General features: G+C 42.6%; 1 protein-coding gene across 1 annotated transcript in view; it reads left to right on the top strand.

The window, feature by feature from the left end:
• The window catches only part of SNX27 (sorting nexin 27), a 2,194,393-nt gene that overhangs the window by 1,121,092 nt on the left and 1,052,612 nt on the right, over positions 1-20,689 (top strand). Inside the window, exon 9 of the mRNA XM_044079208.1 lies at positions 19,898-20,047. Coding sequence (XP_043935143.1) covers positions 19,898-20,047 — 150 coding nt within the window. The remainder of the gene's footprint in view (positions 1-19,897; positions 20,048-20,689) is intronic.

Below are 20,689 nucleotides of genomic sequence, written 5' to 3'. Positions count from 1 at the left end.
GGGCCTTACTGAGACGGACACCTGGTGTCAAAAGTCATGGTCTCAAGCTAAATGCCAAAAAATGCATAGTCATCCCATTTGGGGAAAAACAAAACACCCATGAATTACCACATAGGTGGCAGCCTCCTTAATACAGAAGAGGTAATAAGAGACCTGGGGACCCAGGTAGATAGTAAACTCTCCTTTGACCATCGTATTGCCAAAGTAGTTAGGAGATCCTTCTATGTAGCCCATCTAATTACTAAAGGGTTCACATCTAGAAATAGAGGTTATAGTGCCCCCCTACTCGTCACTCATCAGACCCATCATAGAGTACAATGCCCCCTTTGGGATTTACCTCACAAGAAACTTCCAGCAGCTGGAAAGACCACAAAAGTACCTCACCAATAGGATTACTGGTCTCAAATATACGTCCTATGCAGCCCGACTGGAAAAACACCAGCTCTACTCAGTGGCATATCACTTACTCAGAGGTGATCTGTGCCTGACTTACAAAGCCATGTGTAACTCAGAAATGATGGACGTGCTCCACCTAAAGAAATCCAAGTAACTGCGAGCCACTCGTTCTAGTGAGCTAAACCTTGCCACAACAATAAATAGAACATGCTGGAGGGATAGATTCCTGTCACAGAGACTTCCCATGCTTTGGAACAAAATTCCTAACTACATTAGGCAGAGCCCCTCACTAACCCTCTTCAAGAGAAACCTTGAGTGGATGGGTAACAGAAAATACACCTCTGGGATCACTTCATTGGCTCTTCTTGACAGAGGCTCAGTTAATTAATCAATGGGGCGGCGAAAGCTGACATACTCTGGCTAGGCTTATAAATGCCCTCGGGCAGATAGCCTAGTACCTACCTATGAACCTAAGTACAGATCCAGTTAGTAGAGAGGTATTCTCAAAGTTTTGAATGAAGCACGAGTCTGAATGGTTCTGATTGATAATAGTATGGCATTCCAGCCTCTGGCTGCCACACATGAATAAAGAAGTTGACCTGTGGGTAGTTTAGGCTTGTTGATGTGCAAAAGGTGGTGTTTTTCAGATCCAAGAGACCTAGTGGGGGAAGATAGTGGGGAAAGAAAGAACTAAGAGCAGGACAGGCTGATGGTTTTCAAATTATTTTGTGTGCAGTGGTTAATTGAAGGGTAGGTGAGATCATGTGGAAGTTCCAGCCAGTTCAGTGATAGAGATGTGCAGTGATGTGTAGAATGTCTGGCATTTGTTGCGAACTTGGTGATTTTGTTACAACAGGTTCCAGCTTTGTTTTTAGAGGATAGCAGATTAGCGAGTAAGGGGTCCCCATAGATGAGAGAAGGAAGTAGATAGGAGGTAACAAGTAACTGTTCAGTGGAGGGTCTAAGGAAATACTTTTGCCTGTAAAGAATACCTAGCTTTTGGTTGGTTTTACTGGTACGTTGCATGTGCTTGTCAAATTATAGGCTTTCATCAGTTACTCCTAGCAGCTTAGTGTGACAACTTCTGTACATGTGTTGGTCTGAAAAAGTATAGTAAATTGATTTATGTTTATGGGGTATTTTTCTTGGGAGTATGAAAGTTTGGTGGTGTTCGGATTGAGAGAGTATTAAGTAACCAAGTCTCTAGGGAAGTAAAAGCTGATTGGGTGATATTTTTTGTAGATCTGATGTATAATCTGCAGAACATACTATGGTAGAGTCATTTGTATATTGTATGAATGAACCTTGACTGAGTGAGGGCTGAAGATTGTTAAAGATGTTGAATAGGAGTGGTCCTAATGTAGATCCTTGGGGGAACACCGGTAGAGGTATGAAAATGAGTAGATAGGGAGTTTTCCCATTTAATTGCCTGTTTGTTTATCTGTTGGGTAATTAGAAAACCAGCTTAGAGAGGGAGGTGAGAGACCAGTACTTGAGAGTTGAGTTAGAAGTGATTGAGATATCAAAAGCTTTAGATAAGTAAAGGGGAGCAGTAACATTTCCAGATCTAGACACAATCCCTTTATTTTCAAGCTGTGCAACATAGGACTTTTACAACAATGGACTTAAGTTGGTCAAAAGTTGTCTGTTCATGTAAGTTCCCAAATCCCAAACAATTGGGTCAACAGTTATGGGTATGTTGTCTATGTGATAGTTCTGCTGGGCAAACTTTCCAAATACATTTCTTGGTATTTTAGTTTGTCTTTATTTTGGCACCAGTTTGGGACAAACCTTCCTGCAAGATCGCTTAGTCAATTGGGTATTCAATGACTGCTGTTAGCTTGCAGTCATCTGCAAAGTTAGTCAGCCAGAACCCTTTGGTATCAGTTTTTCCTTTAGAAAAGTAGATGCCAAACTGGAGAGGACCCAGCACAGAACCCTGGAGTACTCCATTGGTTTCTTTGTGGAAGTAATGTCCCCTATTTTGAATTCCTGCATCCTGTAAGCTGTTTGGCAGTCTATCAAGTGACACAGGGGATTCATCCCAGTTTATTTAGCTTTTCTATATTGTCCGAGTCAGGGACTGTATCAGAAGGTTTGGCCAGGTTGAGGTATGCAGTGTATACCACTTTGCCTTCATCCATTGCTGTGATCTTTTTCAAAAATAAAAAACACCAGGTTGAGCAAGGATGATCTTTCCTGGACTAATCCAAACTGAGACTGGTCCAGTGTTTGGAGGTTCCCTATGTTCTAAGTGATTATTAGTTCCATAAGTCTTTCCATGGCTTTGCATATGAGGCTGATCAGATTTATGGGTGTATAACTGCCCTGGGATTGTAATTTTTCTGGGATCCTACGTTGACAGTGAGCTGTCCTTTAATCCCCATGTGTCTACCTGTTAGGTAATTATATTATATATTTATATTTAAAGATGTATGTCCAGATCCAGAGATGTAATTATTCCACTGTATGCAGCATTTATTAGGATGATCACAGAGTATAATGCCCCTTTCACTATGCGTCTGTCCAAACACTTGTCTACTGGAATGACCACAAAGCTTTGTCAGTAAAACATTCAAGGGCCAACATCCCAAAAACTATGCAGACCATCTCAAAGCCTTTGTCCCTCTTCTTACTATCCTGCATACTACTGAGAGATGATCTGTGTTACGTTTAGAAATTTAGAATTTTGATAGCCTTATTCTGTCAGAAGTATTACAAATTTCCACTTCCAGTGGTATCAAACACCCATTCAAGGGATTTGTCTTTTTTTTTTTTTTTTTAATAAATACAAAATATCCCTCCCAATATGTGCTAACACAAGGAATACCACTGTTGTAAAACCTAGTAATTACCAGTGAACCTTCTTTCACTCCTCATAAATCAGAGTAGTTCACTTACTCTATTCAAATGCAATTTGGACAAATTGATGGGTAACCATCAACTCGCCTCTGATTTGGCACCGCTGTCCCACATGGGTAGTGGAAACGTGTAAATGTCCTAACATATCTTTGTTCCAGCCATTTCTGGATTATTTGTATGCAAACAGGGTTATAAACTACCATAGAAATGTAAGGCTAGGCTTCTTAACATTCTCAGTGATCAAAAGCTTAGCAAATAAATGAGTTTCATCTTGCCTGTTTAGCGTTATTTCACTGGATGTGATTTGAGTGTGCTTCTGTTAATATTGCTGGTAGTTTCACAGAACTGTGTTCATGGTGCCATCAGCAGTATCATTCATAAGTAACCCATTGACATCTGACCTGTTCTTCACTGGATCCTCTCCCAGTGAAACCTATGAATGTGAACAGATAACCTACCTATGGCTGTGCTGCATCACATTTGTGACTTTCACCATCATGTGGCAACCACACTACATGGCCGGTCGTATACAAAGATTATGGGCACATAGATATTTTGTGGTGCAGGTTGTTGGTAAAGCCCTGATGTTTGTGGGTAACCGCTAAGCATGTGTGTTTGTCAGTGTAAACAATTTACAGTTTCAAGCCAATGTCCTACAACACTGGCATGTGCTACCACTTACCTGGTGCATCTCCTGTAGACACTTTTGCAGTCTTCACCAGATCAGCTCCTATGTCTAAGCCAACATCAGATATGAGGGATATTAATAGTTAGATCCCTGCTACAGTAGGCTAAGCTGTACGGGATGCATCTTTTCAAGGATCAGTAGACATAACCGCTTCCAACGTTTTAGTGCACTTTCCATGCACTCGAAATACTGTAGAGCTTGATGAGAGTAGGATAAAGGCAGTGGCGAGGGTGCCAACATTTTACAGTTTTCTTGCTGGTGAAGTATGTACTCTGCTATGGTTTTATGGGTTCAGTGGTAGGCTAGTTCCTTCATAAAGATGGTTAGATAAGTACCTTCCTGGAGACTACCTTCCATTTTCTGTATAGAAAAGTATATATTTTATGTGAGAGAGATGTTTTTTCTGTCGGGATTTATGTCTGGGACCTAAGACAAGTATTAAGCAGATTGACAGGTTCCTGTCCGAATTACTTAAAGTTTTACCTTTACTGTAGGGGAAATGTGTAATACTAAGATTTTGCTAACTTCTTGTCTATCTCATTTTTTATTCGAGTGATGGACCTGGATCCCAGCTCCTTGGACGTAGCCTCTTTGATCCTGAAAAGAAGGGTTAAGAAGAAGGCTTTGGTCTCTACCATTGGTGAGTGAGTGTACTGTGGCCATATTGGGTTCCTCAGACCACTCATTAGTTTTCTTGGTCCCTTTGGTGTTGCTCCTTGGAAAGCCACTAAGGACAGGGGCAGGTAAGTCATCCATTGCCATTCAACTATCTGCTTCGGGCAAGGGAGAATCACTCTTTCTGGCATCTGAGAAAGGAATGGATGTTCCTTTAATGGACCTCGCTGAGGAGCTCATTTCCCAGGGAAATGATTGTCCTTATGAACATTGTTTCACAGATGACATCCCCACAAAAAGGAAAGCTAAAATTAGGCATTTTTCCTCACTTGTGCCTCCTTTTTGAGGCAGCTTGAGGATTGACTGGGTTTTCCCCAAGGCCTATTTAAAGCCTTTGTCATTACAGTCCAAGTCTTCCATCTATTTGAAAAGAAAAAGGTTCCCTTCTCCCTGATTCACAGTCTCGGGTGCACGAGTTAGGCTTAGAATAACATTCTCTTATTTCTACTGCAGAAATGAGGAACAAGTCTGATGAAAGTTTTTCTCTAGATTCCCCTCATGAACAGTTGTCATTTTCTGACTGTATTATGTGGATGAAGGAGTTATTTCATTGGGAACATAAAGAAATTCTGTAGTCCCAGCAAAGATATTCGGATTTGCTACAGGTAGATTTTGTTCAGCCTGCAGCTATTCCATCTGTTTTGCTAGCCTTAGAGGATACCTTGCTTGCAGCCAGCAGTTTACCTGACAGCTAAAATCTGACAAATGTTATAAGAATGTTCATCATTTGATCACTGCTGCAGTAACCTAAGCTATATGAGCTGAGTTATATTCTGCCTAGGATACAACAGCCAGCCAGCTTCCGTAGCATAATAGCATCTCCCATGTACAAGGCTGGTGAAAACATGAGATAGGCAGGGAATAAATTTAGTGGTCTGGGCACCAGCTTCTTTCAGGCACAGTGGCCACTGCTTATTCAACCTCTTTCCAAAACTGTTATTACCCAGTCTTGCAGAAAGGTCCTGTGGTGGTGGCTCCAGTCCCTAATGATCCACTCAGGTCGACCCTTTCATCTCCCTGCTCCAGTGGCTGTCATGTCCATGGATACTGCCTCCTTAGGGTGGGGGGTGTATTACAATGGGAGTATGGTTCAAGGCCTTTGGATGAAATATGAGACCAACATTCACATAAGTGTCCTGGAGTTGAAGGCAGTCCTTGTGTTACAAGAACTACAGAGCTGTCTTCCTCAGGGCACAATATCTATCCAAACTGAAAACATGATGGTAGTTTGGTATATATCAGCAAGTAGGGTGGAACCAGATTTTACTCTTTATCTCTGGAAGCAGTGTGGGTTTGGCAGTGACCTTGCACCTTTTTCTAATAGTGACATACGTCATTTCTTAGTAGATGAGCTCAACAGGTCACTTCTCAGACCTCATGAGTGGACCCTCAGTCCAGCCGTAGCCAACCAGATCTTCATTCACTGGAGTGTTCCCTGATGTAATATTTATACCTCCCCTTACACCACCAAGTACAGCAGCTACTTTGCCATGATCCCTCTGGAGCAGTCACTGAAGAGTGCACTATCCCAGCAATGGCCTCCCATGCTTTTTTTATGCCTACCCAACCCTACAACTAATCCCCAGATTCTTACTGAACACAGTGAAGTGCAACACTGCTGTCATCTTCATATCCCTCTTTTGGATCAGGCAAATCTAGTTGCCCTTTCTAATGCCTCGTCTCAGGAAACCCCCTTTGGTTTTGTTCCTTATGCATGATCTAATTTCACAGTTTTTCGTTAATCCTTGCCTGGACCTTCTCGGCTTGGAAAAAACTGCTTGATTTCTCCAATTCCACTAATGCCAATGACAAGTACCTCTCTTTTGAGAGAGTTGGAAATTTAACAGCTTCCCAAAAATAGTACATATGCAGAATTTACCATAGTAAGTTGAAGAGATTTCCATTCTGAGCCTCTTCTCAGGACATCAACCCTGTATCAAGGCCAAATTCAGATATTTTCTGGCAGACTTAATTGACTATAGGTCTAGCTTTATTACTATTAAATTGATGCTTGCTGCTGTCTCAGTTTTCATGTGGGTTTCCAAGAATACTTACTAGCTTCTCATTAACTTTAAGCATTCTTTAGAGGAACGTGTTTGCTTAGATCTCCCATCAGAAAACGTTTTTGCGATCTGATTCTGGTCTTAGAAGCTTTAACTAACCCTTCCCCTACAAACCAATTTGCTCTGTTGCTCTGAAGCATCTTTTCTGGAATTCTTTTTTGGTGGTGGCTGTCACTTCTGCTAGGATTTTGGAGCTTTATGCGTTGTCAGCCCCATACATTGTGTTTCGCGAAGACACAGGGTATTACTTAGAACTTCACTGTCTTTCCTTCCTAAAATAGCTTCTGAGTCACACATATCACAACCCATTTATTTACTAGTATTTTTCTAATCATTCCAACAAGGGAGAGTGCATTCTTCATATGTTAGATATACACAGACAAGTGTGCTTTTACCTTCACAGAACCAAATCCTTTAGAAGGGATCTGCAACCATTTATTTCCTTTGCTTAAAACAATCTTGGACAAAACATTTCTAAGGTTCCCTTTCCAGCGGGCTCTCAGAATGTATCTCTTTCATTTATAGTGTATACAAACAAGCCTTTGCCCAGTAAGCCTAGGGATCATTCAGTCAGAGCTACAGTGACTTCTACTGCCTTCCTTTAGACGTTTTTGAGAAGCTGCCACCTGGTCTTCCATCTTATTAAAGCTTTATAAGTTGGACTGAACTTCCTAGGCTAGAGCATCCTTCAGTGCTTCTATCCTGAAGGGTCTCCTTTTATGATGCCACCCTGGAAATCTAGTAGTTTGCAATTCCGACCTATACGTCAGATTGGTTGGGCTAAGTGAATATGATACAAAAGTTAGGTCCTTGTCATGATAGATCTTTTCATTCATGCCTGTCTGATAACACCAAACATCCCTTCATCCCACTTCCTTGTCTTTGAAAGCCTGGTCGTAGAGAAGCATTGATCTATTATTTAAGTCCATCTGATCAGACATATGAGATCCTCGAGCCACAGATCACATCAAAGCTGGCTGATTTTAGTGCTCCAGCCTCTAGCACTTATAAAAGTTTTACCCATAGTGCCCTGCTCCTCCCTAACTCAGATCTCATTTGCTACCTCTTGGAGTAGAAATGTAGGTCTTGGCAAATAAGTGCTCAGCCTTATTTATTAGAGACGAGCTGAAAGTAGCCTTTGTTATATAGGAGTTTTTCTCTAACGTATTTAGTGTAGGCACTTTTTATATTTTTCTTTAGATATTTAAGGATTTATTTCAGCACTTCCACTTGTGGTCTTACGCCATCTTGTTACCCATTCCTTTAGTATAGTTCTTAAAGTCATTAGTGTAGTTTGGACTTTGGTCAACTGGATCCTGTGGCCCATAAATAATTGATCAAGGTATCTTCAGCTCCAGGTGTTTTGGATCTGACTGAACCAACTCTGGTCCTATACAACCTGATCATGGAGTCTCAGAGCAAAGGAATTGGGTGAACGGCTGTACTAGTGTTATCAGAGACTGTGACAAAGGGGGATACTGCCACCACAGCTATCTGGAATTTTGTAAATTGTCATTTGTGAATATCAACATGATGTATACAAGATGCTTGTGTTAGAAATGTATTAGAACTGTATGTCGTGTATATTAAACTGCTTGAAGGTATTTGAAAAGTGCTGTTTGAAATGTAACCACGGTGTACCCTACTGGAAAAGAACTGAGATGTACATGCACTATTGTAACTATTTAAATGTATGTATTTTAACAGTGGAAACTTTGATACAGGTTAACCTCAGTCTAATAAATTTTAGAAAAATAGCTGAAATTACTTTATGCCTATGCAATAAAACATGATAGTTTTCAGTTTCAATGCAGCAAGGAGAGAGCATGTCTAAAACTAGGGAACTTTCTGTATTGTCTTGGAAGCGTTTTATTGATGTCCTTCAAGGATGCATCTGCAGTCCTAACATATGGGTTGTCCTGCCTCAGGCAGCCCTTCGGTCGGCCGGATTCCAAAGTCTGGGTCTGGCCTCGGCTGATGTCGCACTTCACCCGACGTCATAGCTGCTGTGAATTGGGTATAAAGGCATCAGCCGACGCCATTTTCCTCAGTCTTTCTTGCCGTGCGGTGCCCGAAGCAGAAGCTGTTCGCAAGTGCCAGTCGGTCAGATCCAGAGATTTCTACTACCGAAGACTTCTAAAAAGCTAAGTACCCCGTTGGGGACTCTTTCTTGCCTCAGCTGATGTCAGAAAAAGTAAATAATTGTTTAACTTGTGGGAAACAAATACCTCATAAGGATTTCCACTCTTACTGCCTTCCTTGCTTAGGCCCAGACCACGATGTATCAGCTTGTCTAGCCTGTGCTTCCTTCAACCGACGGACACTTAGACGTCGGTCGGCGTTTGCAGAGGAGTTTTTCGGTCCCGCTTTTGCTTACAAAATGCCGTCGGAGACTCCGACTTCACAATTAGCTAAAAAGCGTAAGGCAAAGGACCGACACTCGCGGTCCGTGGTTTCGGCCGAAACCACGGTTAAGCCAACCGCGAGTGTCTCTGTTTCGGCTGAAACCGAGTCCTCTGTTCTTCCTTCGGCCGAAAGCATGCCTCCGATAGCCCAGGCCTCACACAGCATGGCTGAATCTGCTACTGAAATTTCCCCTGCTGTAGCAGGCACCCAGGATTTATCAGATACTATTCCTTTAGACATATCTACTCCTGCACGTGGAGCTGCTAGGCCCCCTGCATCTATGTCTATCAAGGCCTTTTCTAGGGCCAAAGCAGCTAAATCTTCTAAGGCCTTGCCTGCTAAAACCCCCTCACACAGGCCTACCTCTAGTTCCCAAATGCTCAGCCTGGCTGAGGATCTCATTTCTTTGATCAGGGGATCCCAACCTCACCCAGACAGGGTCTCTCAACCCCCTCCAGAGAAGAGGCCTAGAGCAGAGCCCCCGGATCCTCTATCCACAGACTATTCCTCGGATGATTCAGAAAACTCAGATCCTCCAGAAGGCCCATATTCACCTTATGAGGATTCTGATGCAGAAGACTCCATTCCTTCTGCCTCTCCTCCTGAGGAATTTTCTTTTGGGGAAACCTTACATGCTATGAGAGAACATTTTCAATGGCAGGGACAGGATTTTTCAGATTCAAGGAAAAGGCTAAGGACATTTTTACATTTACCACAGCATAGGCCTTTAGCCATTCCTCCAGTACTAACAGTTGTTGTTGATGCATTTAATGATGCCTGTACTGCCCCTGACTCTCTTCCCCCAGCCCCTGCCAAGCCCGACAGATATTACAGGGTCCCGGACACACACTTTCACTTGTATAAGGCTCCTTTTGCAGATCCTGAAACCATTTCACAGGGCCCCAAAGCTGTAGCAGCTGCCTCTGCCAAAAACCCCCTCCCCTCTGAAAGAGAATCTAGAGCATTGGAGAGATGGGGTAAAAAAGTTTATACTTCTGCTACTCTTTCGGCTAGGGCCTTAAACTGTCAATTCCACATGATTCAGTATCAGGAATTTTTGTTAGACCAGCTAAATAAAAAACTGTCCTCTCCTAAACCTATAGACCGTAAGTCCCTTCAGGATTTGGTACATAACACTCAACAGGTCAGTAATCATTCCTTAAAATGTGGCTATGATGCACTGGAGGCTTCCTTTAGATCAGCTATGACGGGAACAGTGATCAGAAGGCATGCATGGTTAAAAGAGCAATCCTTACCAGACCATGTAAAGTCAAACCTCCTAGATGCTCCCATGGAGAAACAGTTTGTTTGGTTCCCCTGCACAGCAAGTGCTTAAGAAGGTGGAAGAAAAAGCAAAATCTGTCCAAACAGTCAAGGATTTCTTACAGGTCCAGCCTCCGAGGTTTAGTAGAAATTGGCCTTCGAAGAATTGGTCCTTTCCAGACACCTACAGAGCTCAGAGAGGCAGAAATAGGCGCCCAAGAGGCAGAGGTCAATCCAGAGGTGCCTACAGGGGACGTCAGTGGCAGCCTAACAACCAGAGAAGTTCTGCCACAGATCCGGCTACTACCACTTCCACAGGACAGACACAATGACTTGACTCTGATACCGCCTACCAGGGAACAACTGGAAGCACCCTTAGGCGGAAAGCTAGCCTTATTTTCCGTAAACTGGCATTTCATTACAGGAGACAAATGGATTTTACAGACAATAGACAAAGGCTACAGGTTTCACTTCCACACTCTACCAAAAAAGAGAGGAATGCCAAACCTACCACCAAACCAAAAAACAAACGCTCTAGAACAAATCAACCACTTACTAAGGATGAGAGCTATAGAAAAGGTACCGCCTATGGAACAAGGGCAAGGAGTTTACTCCAGACTTTTCCTAGTACCAAGGAAAGAAAACCAATGGAGGCCTATTCTCGACCTGTCCGCTCTGAACACATATCTCATTGTTCCAAAATTCAAAATGCTGACCCTACAGCAACTTCTTCCCATGCTGGGCAAGGAGTCTTGGCTGCTGACTCTAGATCTCAAGGAGGCATACCTGCACGTCCCTATACGACCAGATTGCAGAAGATACCTCAGATTTCTTGCAGGATCAGAGCATTATCAATTCTCAGCATTGCCCTTTGGCTTATCTACTGCGCCCAGAGTATTCACGAAATGCCTGGCATCAGTAATTGCTCATTGCAGGCTTCAGGGAATTCAGATTTACCCATACCTGGACGACTGCCTAATACAAGCGGACAGCAAGACCAAATTAACAAAAGAGTTGGAAAAGGTTATACGACTACTGCAAGCCCTGGGCTACACAGTCAACATGAAAAAGTCAAGGCTGATACCATCCCGAAGGATAACATTCTTGGGTGCAGAACTGGACACATCAAATCAGATGGCATTTCTCACAGCAGAAAAGCAAAAGCAACTACCAATCTATTTCATGGCATTAACAACACAGAACCAGCTTACAGCAAGGAAAATCCTGCAAGCCCTGGGTTACATGGCATCCTGCATAATATTGATTCCACATGCCAGGCTGCATATGAGAAAGTTGCAATGGTACCTAAGGAATGTATGGTCTCAACACAAGCACAGTCTAGAAGCCCAGATTCCATTAATACCATGCCTGAAACAAGAATTCCTGTGGTGGGCTCAGGCCTGTCAGTTGAACAGAGGACTGCCTTTCCACAAACCTCACCCAAGCCAGACTATCACCACGGACGCCTCAAACCTAGGCTGGGGGGCACACATGGTGGGCAAGTGTATACAAGGCCTATGGACAGAAGACCAGCTGAACCTACACATAAATCAAAAAGAGATGCTGGCAGTGAAACAGGCACTGCAGACATTCAGACCTTTTCTCCAACAGGGTCATTTGCTGATAAGGACGGACAACACCACAGTCATGTGGTATATCAACAAACAGGGAGGCACGCACTCATATCCTCTATGCTGGATGGCAATGGACCTGTGGAATGTGGCTCAGAACCTCAACATTCAACTCCAGGCAAAATTTGTGCCAGGAAAAGACAATATACTAGCAGACACCTTAAGCAGAACTACCACGGATGCCCACGAATGGATGCTGCATCCAGACATTTTCAAAACCATTACAAAAAAATGGGGACTACCAGAAATAGACCTGTTCGCATCCCCACACAACGACCAATTGGGGAAATTCTGCACAAGGACATATCACCCACTTGCTTCGAAGGTGGACTCCCTATCCTTCAGTTGGGAAAACCTGACAGCATATGCATTCCCACCTCTTCCTTTGATGCACAGGGTGCTACTGAAGATCAAAGAAGATCATCCAAGGATCATCCTGATAGCTCCAGACTGGCTGAGGCAGCATTGGTACCCGCTACTGAGGAGCATGTCTCGGACACACGCATGGCCTCTTCCTCTAGTTCCTTTACTGCTAACACAGAACAACTACAAGATCCTACATCCAAACTTGAAAACACTACAGCTAGCTGCTTGGAATATTACATAAAGCAAAATAACCCAGATTTATCTCGGAGGGTTAAAGACATTATCCTGGAGGCTCGCAGACCCTCCACAAGGAAGACTTATTCAGCCAAATGGAAAATATACCTCATTTGGAGTGCAGCAAAAGGAGAAAATGTATCTTTAGCAAACACAGCTAACATCCTGGAATACTTAGCAGAGCTTTTCCACAATGGCCTGTCTTACTCCTCCATTAAGATTCATGCATCAGCAATTTCAGCAGAATACAACATGGATCCTCCAGTCTTCTCTCATCCTCTACTCAGGCAGTTTCTGAGAGGAATTAAAAATGTAAAGCCTCCAGGGAAGCCACCTTTGCCTACATGGGATCTTAACTTTGTGTTGGAAAAGTTAACACTTCCCCCTTTCGAACCAGCAGCAACAGCAGAATTACAATTCTTATCTTGGAAAACTGCTTTCCTGCTTGCAATCACTTCAGCAAGAAGGGTTTCTGAATTACAGGCATTAATGGCAGTACAGCCCTTCCTTATCTTTCATCAGGATAGAGTGTCCTTGAGAACTAACCCTACTTTTATGCCAAAAGTGGTTTCCAGCGTATCATTGAACCAAGCAATCCATCTACCAACATTCTTCCCCAACCCACAGAACAGGGGGGAAAGACTATTACATACCTTGGATGTACACAGACAATTGCGCTACTATCTGGACAGAACCAAGACCAACAGAAAGACTGACCAGCTACTGGTAGCCTATGCAACAGGAATGGAAGGAAAAGCAATTTCAAAACAGACACTCTCAAAATGGATAGGAAATTGCATTAGATTTTGTTACTCTTTTCATGGAAAGACAACTCCACAAAACATCAGACCTCACTCCACAAGAGCTACAGCCACTACCACAGCTTTCCTACGAGGAGTGGCTACCAAAGACATTTTAGAAGCTGCTACTTGGAGCTCCGTGCATACATTTGCCAAGCATTATAATCTACCTTTATACTCCAGATCCCGAGCAGGTTTTGCAACTGCTGTTTTGCAAGGGATCTTAGCTACACCATAATCATCTTAGTGCCTCCTCCCCCAGTTTGGCTATGGTATTCTACCCATATGTTAGGACTGCAGATGCATCCTTGAAGGACATAGTACAGTTTTGTACCTACCATAAATGTAGATGTCCGAGAGGTATGCATCTGCAGTCAGGATTACCCACCCTCCTTCCCCTCTGTGGTACTCCTAGGGTATTTGCCCATCTTGTAGCTAGCTGGGGGAATCTATTATGGTGTATTTGTTTGTATATATGTATATACATGTTTATATTGTTTGCTCTCTACTGTTTGGAATCTTTTGCATTTATCCAAATTTAGCCTTCCTAGAGGGCACCTGGCATCTGGGGCAAGAAACACTGAGGAAAATGGCGTCGGCTGATGCCTTTATACCCAATTCACAGCAGCTATGATGTCGGGTGAAGTGTGACATCAGCCGAGGCCAGACCCAGACTTTGGAATCCGGCCGACCGAAGGGCTGCCTGAGGCAGGACAACCCATATGTTAGGACTGCAGATGCATACCTCTCGGACATCTAAATTTATGGTAGGTACAAAACTGTACTTTTTATGACTTCCAGCATCTGCCAAAGATCTGAGGAAAAGCCATTCCCTATGTATTTTTACAGTTAGATGCGAAATGCTACCAGCTGCCATCAGTGGTTGTTGTGGGCCTGGGAACTAGAAGTCAGATGACAAGAAATGATGTCATTCTGCAAGCTAACCCAGCAGTAATATTTCAGATATTAATTGGAGAACTCTTTTGTTGAGACATAGCATTCTGTATTCTATCTTTGACCTGACAACAACTTGAAGATACATTCACCTACATATGCCTTGCTCTGATGAAGTAAGTTTCTAGGGAACAGTATAATTCTCTTAGATATAGTCCGGAATATAGCAAAGCTTAGTTTAGGTATTTTTCTTTATTTGATACTGTTCTGCAATTTTGTTTTAAATATTTCCTGTGATTTTGAACTCTGATGTCACTGTGAATATATGCAGAGTATTTTTTTATTCTATTTTATTAAATATATTTAAACCTTTCATTGTGGCTTATCTATGCGAGACATATTTAAGTTTTGAGAGTAATTACATATTTATTTGGTGACACTGTGAGCCACTCCTAATAGCTTTGCTCTTGGTCAAACTACTTAAAAACTAGTGTCTTTCGGCTTTTCCCGGTTAGGGGTCGCCACAGCCGAACTCCGGTCTGCTAATGATTGGCAGTGGATATTTACGGTCTTGAGGTGCCAGCCCAACCTTCAAAGAAGGCACACCCATTCATGCACGCACCTACCTGCATGTCTTTAAATGTCACTCTACCATGGGAAGGACATGCAGACTCCACACACAAAGCGCTCCAGCCCTAGAATCGAACCGGAGAACCTGTTGCTGTGAGGTGACAATGCTAACCTCTGCACCACCACGGCCTATTTGTATTGATAGTAACATTGCACAGTAAGATTGGACACCCTTTAAGGGCCTTAAAGTAGCTGATAAGTTGGCTTGTGGCAGTCATAACTTCCTTATAGTCTGAGCATAACGGGGCATAGCTAGTAAACATGTGCCAGCCTTTCCCAGGTGTGTGTATAAATCAAACTTCAGTGTGTGTGTGTCAGCTACTTGGGCAGGGACACGAAGCATTGGTTACCTGGCATACAGGGCATTATCAGACCCCACCCCACTCTGATGGACCTCCTGCATAGCCACAAAACAAACAGCACCAGAATTACCCATTCCAAAGACTTAATCCTAGTCTGTGATATAAATAGGACCTGCTGGAGAGAGAGAGGTATGTATCCGTGAGACTACCCTGTCTGTAGAACATCCTCCCCATTTATGTGAAGCAGATTTCCTCCCTAACCCAATTCAAGTGCAACTTGGACAAATGGATGAGAAACTGGAAATTCATCCCTGGTTTGGCACCTGTATCTCTAATACAGATAGGTAACCTGTAAATGGTTCATCTCACAGGCCCATGCTTACACCTTTCAAGGGTATCAGAACTTGTCAGAGATATGGGATGCATGGCTAGGCTAAAAAGGCCCTTGTGGTAGTTTGTGCATAGGTTCATAGGGGTTTACTAGGCTGAAAGAGTGCAGGAGTTATTGACTTGGCCACTCATTTAAGATCTCACTCTATAGCTGTGCCAATGGGGTGTCTTATTGGGGATCTGGAGAAAGAGAGAAACCAGCCTTGGACTTACTGTGGTCTGTGTGTGCTCTCAGAAGAAATTGCACTTGATGCAGAGAGCTGCATCTGGAAATACTGCATGTGTGCTTGTCATTCTTTGTGTACATTCCCCACTGGTTCCTCTGTTGAAGATTGAAGCTCCTTGATTACTGGTCCAGTGGTGGGTTGTTACAGAGACATTAGCCTTCAAGACCTCGGCTCCAATCCCTCCTCTGGTCCAACCAGTCAGTCAGATCTGAGGATTCCACCTGAGTCATTTTCATAGGATCATCGGAAGCTACTAAGCTATTGGCCCTGAAGCCCTTATAAGCCTAGCCAATCCTTGAAGAGTTGGATCCTGTGATGGGTGCAATTTCTTTTGATCCCACTGATGTTGGAACAGCTTTCCTATTGATGGGAAGGATCAATTTGCCATGCAGGGTGGATCTACAGAACTCTCCAACAACAGTTCCACTGCATGACCCCCTCTGATTAGGTTTGACTTTGCAAAATGTGTCAACTGGGTAGATTTGTTCCATAGAGGCCAAACTTCCTGCATTAGAGCAAAGAGAGTCCTTTGAAGACTCAGGAGCATCATCTGCTGAGACAATGAAGAAGGCTTGCAAGAATAAGTACCAAGGCTCACCAACTGAGTCTGTCACTTCAGATACTGATTCAGATGATGGACAGGTCTCCCCGTAATACCCTTCCAAAAACTTTTCCTTTAGAGAGATCCTGGAACTCATGAGACAAAGGGGATCATGGCCATCTCACAGAAGTGAGATTCCCTGTATCATTCTGTCAGGATATCTCAGTTGGGCAGAACTCGCCTAAACTGGTGGTTTCATTCACCTCTGATAGACAACTGTAACCACGGATGCACCCCCCCCCCAGGGGGGGGGGCTTTGCAAAGGGAGAATGATCCAAACCTGTTGGTCAAACTCAGAAGCATGTCTTCACATAAATGTCCTAGGGATAAGGATTGTTCTTGTGTTAGAGGAACTACAAGAGTTGACTTTCCTCTAGGAGTCTTAAGCATTCAAATAGACAATATTACAGCAGTGTGATACATAAGTAAGAAGGAACCGGGTCTTATCCACTCTGCCACAAAGCTGTTGAGGGTATTACAGTGGGTGATGGCCTCTTATCATTTTCTGTTTGCGACACACATCCCTGGGAGTTTCAGTGACCTTGCAGACAGGCTCAGCAGGAATATTCTCTTATCTCACATTTGGTCCCCAAATCCAGCAATAGCAAAGGAGATTTTCAATCAGTGAGGCAAACCATATTGCTGTCTGTTTGCTACCTAACAGAACACCAAGTGCTGTGAGTATTTTGCTATTTTCCCTCCTCAGGGACAGAACTCAGGGGGACATTGTGTCCAGTCATTGGTCTCAGGGGTCAACTCTACACATATCCCCCATTCCAGTTATGGCTAAGTTCATACAGAAAGTCATTCAGTGCAAGGCCACAGTCATCCTCACTGCCCCATTTTGGCCCAAACAGATATTGCTTCCCCAACTAAAACTGTACTTCACGGACCCCCTTGGCTCCTTAATCCAATACCAGATCTCATCACTCACCTGTATGGGAAGCCTCACCCAGACTTTTCCACCCTGAAGGTAATTGCATGTTTTTTTCCAGTTCCCGTAATGGTATGGAATATTTCCCTTCCTGCTGATGTATTACACATCCTTACAGCTTCTCAGAAATAGTCTTCCCATATGGGCAACATCTTGTAACAGAGAACCTGTCTCTGCTTATGTGGAGGTATGTTCTGCATTTATCATCTTTGTTTTCTTCTGAGTCCAGCTTCTCCACTGTCGGGGTACAGTTGGCATATGTTTCCTCCTTCCACATTGGGTTTCAGGACTCTTCCTTTGTCCCTCATAAGTTTTGTAAACCCTTTCTAAAAGGTACCTTCCATTTGAGGTCCACCATAAAGGATCTGGCTCTGCCTTGGGGGCAGTGTCCCAACCATCATTTGACCCAACTGCATCTTTAGAATTAAAATTCTTATTTTGGGAAACCATACTTTTAGTGGCTGTCACTTCAGACAGAAGGATTTCAGAACTATATGCCTTATCATTTGTTTCTCCATACACTTTTTCGTAAGGATAGGTTTACCCTGAGAGCCAACCCCTCCTCCTTTCCTAGGGTAGCTTCTGAGACCAATTTTCACAGCCCATACATCTTCCATTGTTTTCCTAATTACCAAAACAAAGGAGAATACATTTTGCGTACATTGGATGTACACAGGCAGCTTCGCTTCTACATTCACAGGACCGCTTCCTTCAGAAAAGATGAACAACTGTTTGTATGCTTCTCGCAATATAAATCAGAAAAGAAGGTATCTAAGATTTCCTTGGACTGACAGTTGTACTGTATCTTTCATCTACACTTCCCAAAAAAATCCTTGCCTTGCAAGCCTAAAGCTCATTCCACTAGGGTTGCATTACCTTCAGCCTTTTTCAAGATTCACTTCTTGGATAACATTTGCCAAGCTGTTACTTAGTCTTCAGCCCATATCTTTGTCAACCATTAAAAGTTGGACTGTATTTCCAGAGCTACAGATTCCTTTTGGACTTCTGAAGAATCCTGTAGCTGTGGATTCTGTCCTGTATGTCAGATTGGACCAACTGAATGAATAGGATGTGAAAGTTATGTACTTACCATAATGATAGATTCTTTAATTCCAGTCCATCTGATACAGCGACCGCTCCTCCTTCCCCCTACCATTATCTGAACCTGCAAGACCTTATCCTGAGTAAAAGATGGTACAGATACACTTAGGTTTACGTGCCAAACTTAATTTGAGTTAGTCAAGGAGGAGCAGAACACTGTGGGTAAAATTTATGGAAAGGCTCAAGACTGGAGCACTAAATCGATTGGATAAGATCTGAACTGGGGCTCAAGGACCCCCATTTTTCATATCGGGTGGACTAAAAAGATCTTTTGTTGTGTTAAGTACGTAACTTTTATTAGTCAGCGGAAGTGGTGCATCATGGGAGGGATAATTCATAAACGTGCTCAAGGCTGGAGTGCTAATGCTGTTGAGTCTGATCTGACAAGTGGCTCGAGGACTCTCACTTATCCAACAGATGTGAATGAGCAGATCTGTCATTATGATAAGTTACAGAACTTTTATTTTGTTGTTCATGGACAGAAAATTAAGATGTCTGCGAGTCCTTCAGAATCTTTTTGTGCCACTTGCTTCCAAAGTTCATATTTAGATCTGCTAATAGTTTAAAGTGCAATAATTATAACATTTGCCATTTGCATTATTAAGCTGGGTAAAAGGAATCATGCCTCCAGTGTTGACAGCTTGAGTCTGGAAAGTGGGCAGGGTTGTTGTATTCAGGAAGTTCATATTCCAGAAAATATTGGTGACCATAGTGCATCTTGTAGATGTCTGTTTGCTTGAAGGATTGTTTCTTTGTTGAAATGGTGATCTTCAGCACTGCATACTTGAATATTTTTCAGTTTTTGGTTCTTCTTGTTTAGGACCACCCCCTTTGATTCCAAAAGTTCTTTTTAAGGCTAATAGTAAATCCAGTTTGAGTTTGGTGGTGCATGTTTAATGTGAATGTGCTTCCCCTTTACCCCATCTTGTGGCTCAGAACCTCTTCCAATACAGGACGTTTTTAGCACAATAGTAACTCATTAGAGATTTACAGCGTTTGTCCTTCATATCTTTAAGGGCTGGTGGGCTTGTAGTCATTCCATTTTGCTCCTCTTTTCTTAAGAAGCCTCATACATTCCAGTGATATCCACTGGAATTTGTCCCATCAGTCGTTGTCACCAGGTTAGAGAGATCACCACTGAGAGAAGAAACGTGTGTAGAACATATTTTTAAAGAGCTATACATCCAAAATGAGTATCAGTCCTACAAGGCAACACCTTCTGTGCTTTAAGTTCTTCTCTCAAAGGCTTACTGTGATGGTGAATAGCAGTATCTGTGTACTTTTTTGGATATGCTGACAGTCATGATAGTGTGTTAATACTTTGAAGACTCTGTAGTACTGAAGAGCTATGTTTTGAAGTTGATATAGGTTATTATTCCACAGCATGTTATTCGTGGAAAGAAAAAAAAATGTTTTCTCCTTTCTTTTTCCTAGTATCTTAACATGCTGCGGACCTGTGAAGGGTACAATGAAATTATTTTCCCACACTGTTCATGTGATTCCAGAAGGAAAGGACATGTAATAGCATCCATTTCAATCAAGCACTTTAAACTTCATGCATGTACAGAGGATGGAGAGTTGGAGGTCAGTAGCTCTCTGAAAGATTTTGAAATTTATTATTAACTGGTTTGCTTTCAGTACAGCTTTGAGAAAGAATATGCACCTGAAGTGATATAAAATGAGCAAATTGCACTGTGTTGAAAAGTGCAGGACCTGGTTAGTGTCACTGTTCAAGCAAGGATTTATCATGTTGAACAGAGGTTGTTAAAAAACAGGGAAAAAAGGAATCTGTTTTACAGTTGCCAGCTAGATTCCAACGGTAACTGGTCTCTAATGTGATCATTAGAGCGAATATGGAAAAAGGTTAGCATTTCAAAAAATAAGTTGAGTATGTGGTTATATAAGATGAATAGATAGGTGCATTTTTATCCCCCTTTTTTTGTTTGTTTTGTTAACAGCAAGTTGGTCATCTTAGGCTAAATAGGTACTTTTCCTTATCAGTTTGTCTTCCATTTGTGTACCCCTTTCCTGAATTCAAGCTGACAGTTTTTTTTACCATTCTTGCAACATTATTAGGTTTCTTGACTTGTCCTTGTGCATCAGCAAAAAGAATAACCAGAGCAGAGTTGCCAGATTTCCGACAGGGACAAACAAAGTGAAGACTAAAAAAAAAGGTCTTCCACGCTAGGGTCTTTAATGCAGAATATCAGAGTTCCGCATTAAACA

Source organism: Protopterus annectens, chromosome 8.part0, assembly GCF_019279795.1.
Source record: "Protopterus annectens isolate FY-2018-M chromosome 8.part0, PAN1.0, whole genome shotgun sequence".
Classification (NCBI taxonomy): Eukaryota; Metazoa; Chordata; order Ceratodontiformes; family Protopteridae; genus Protopterus; species Protopterus annectens.
The sequence above is the reverse complement of the archived record's forward strand: the minus strand, read 5'-3'. Positions and strand labels throughout refer to the sequence as shown.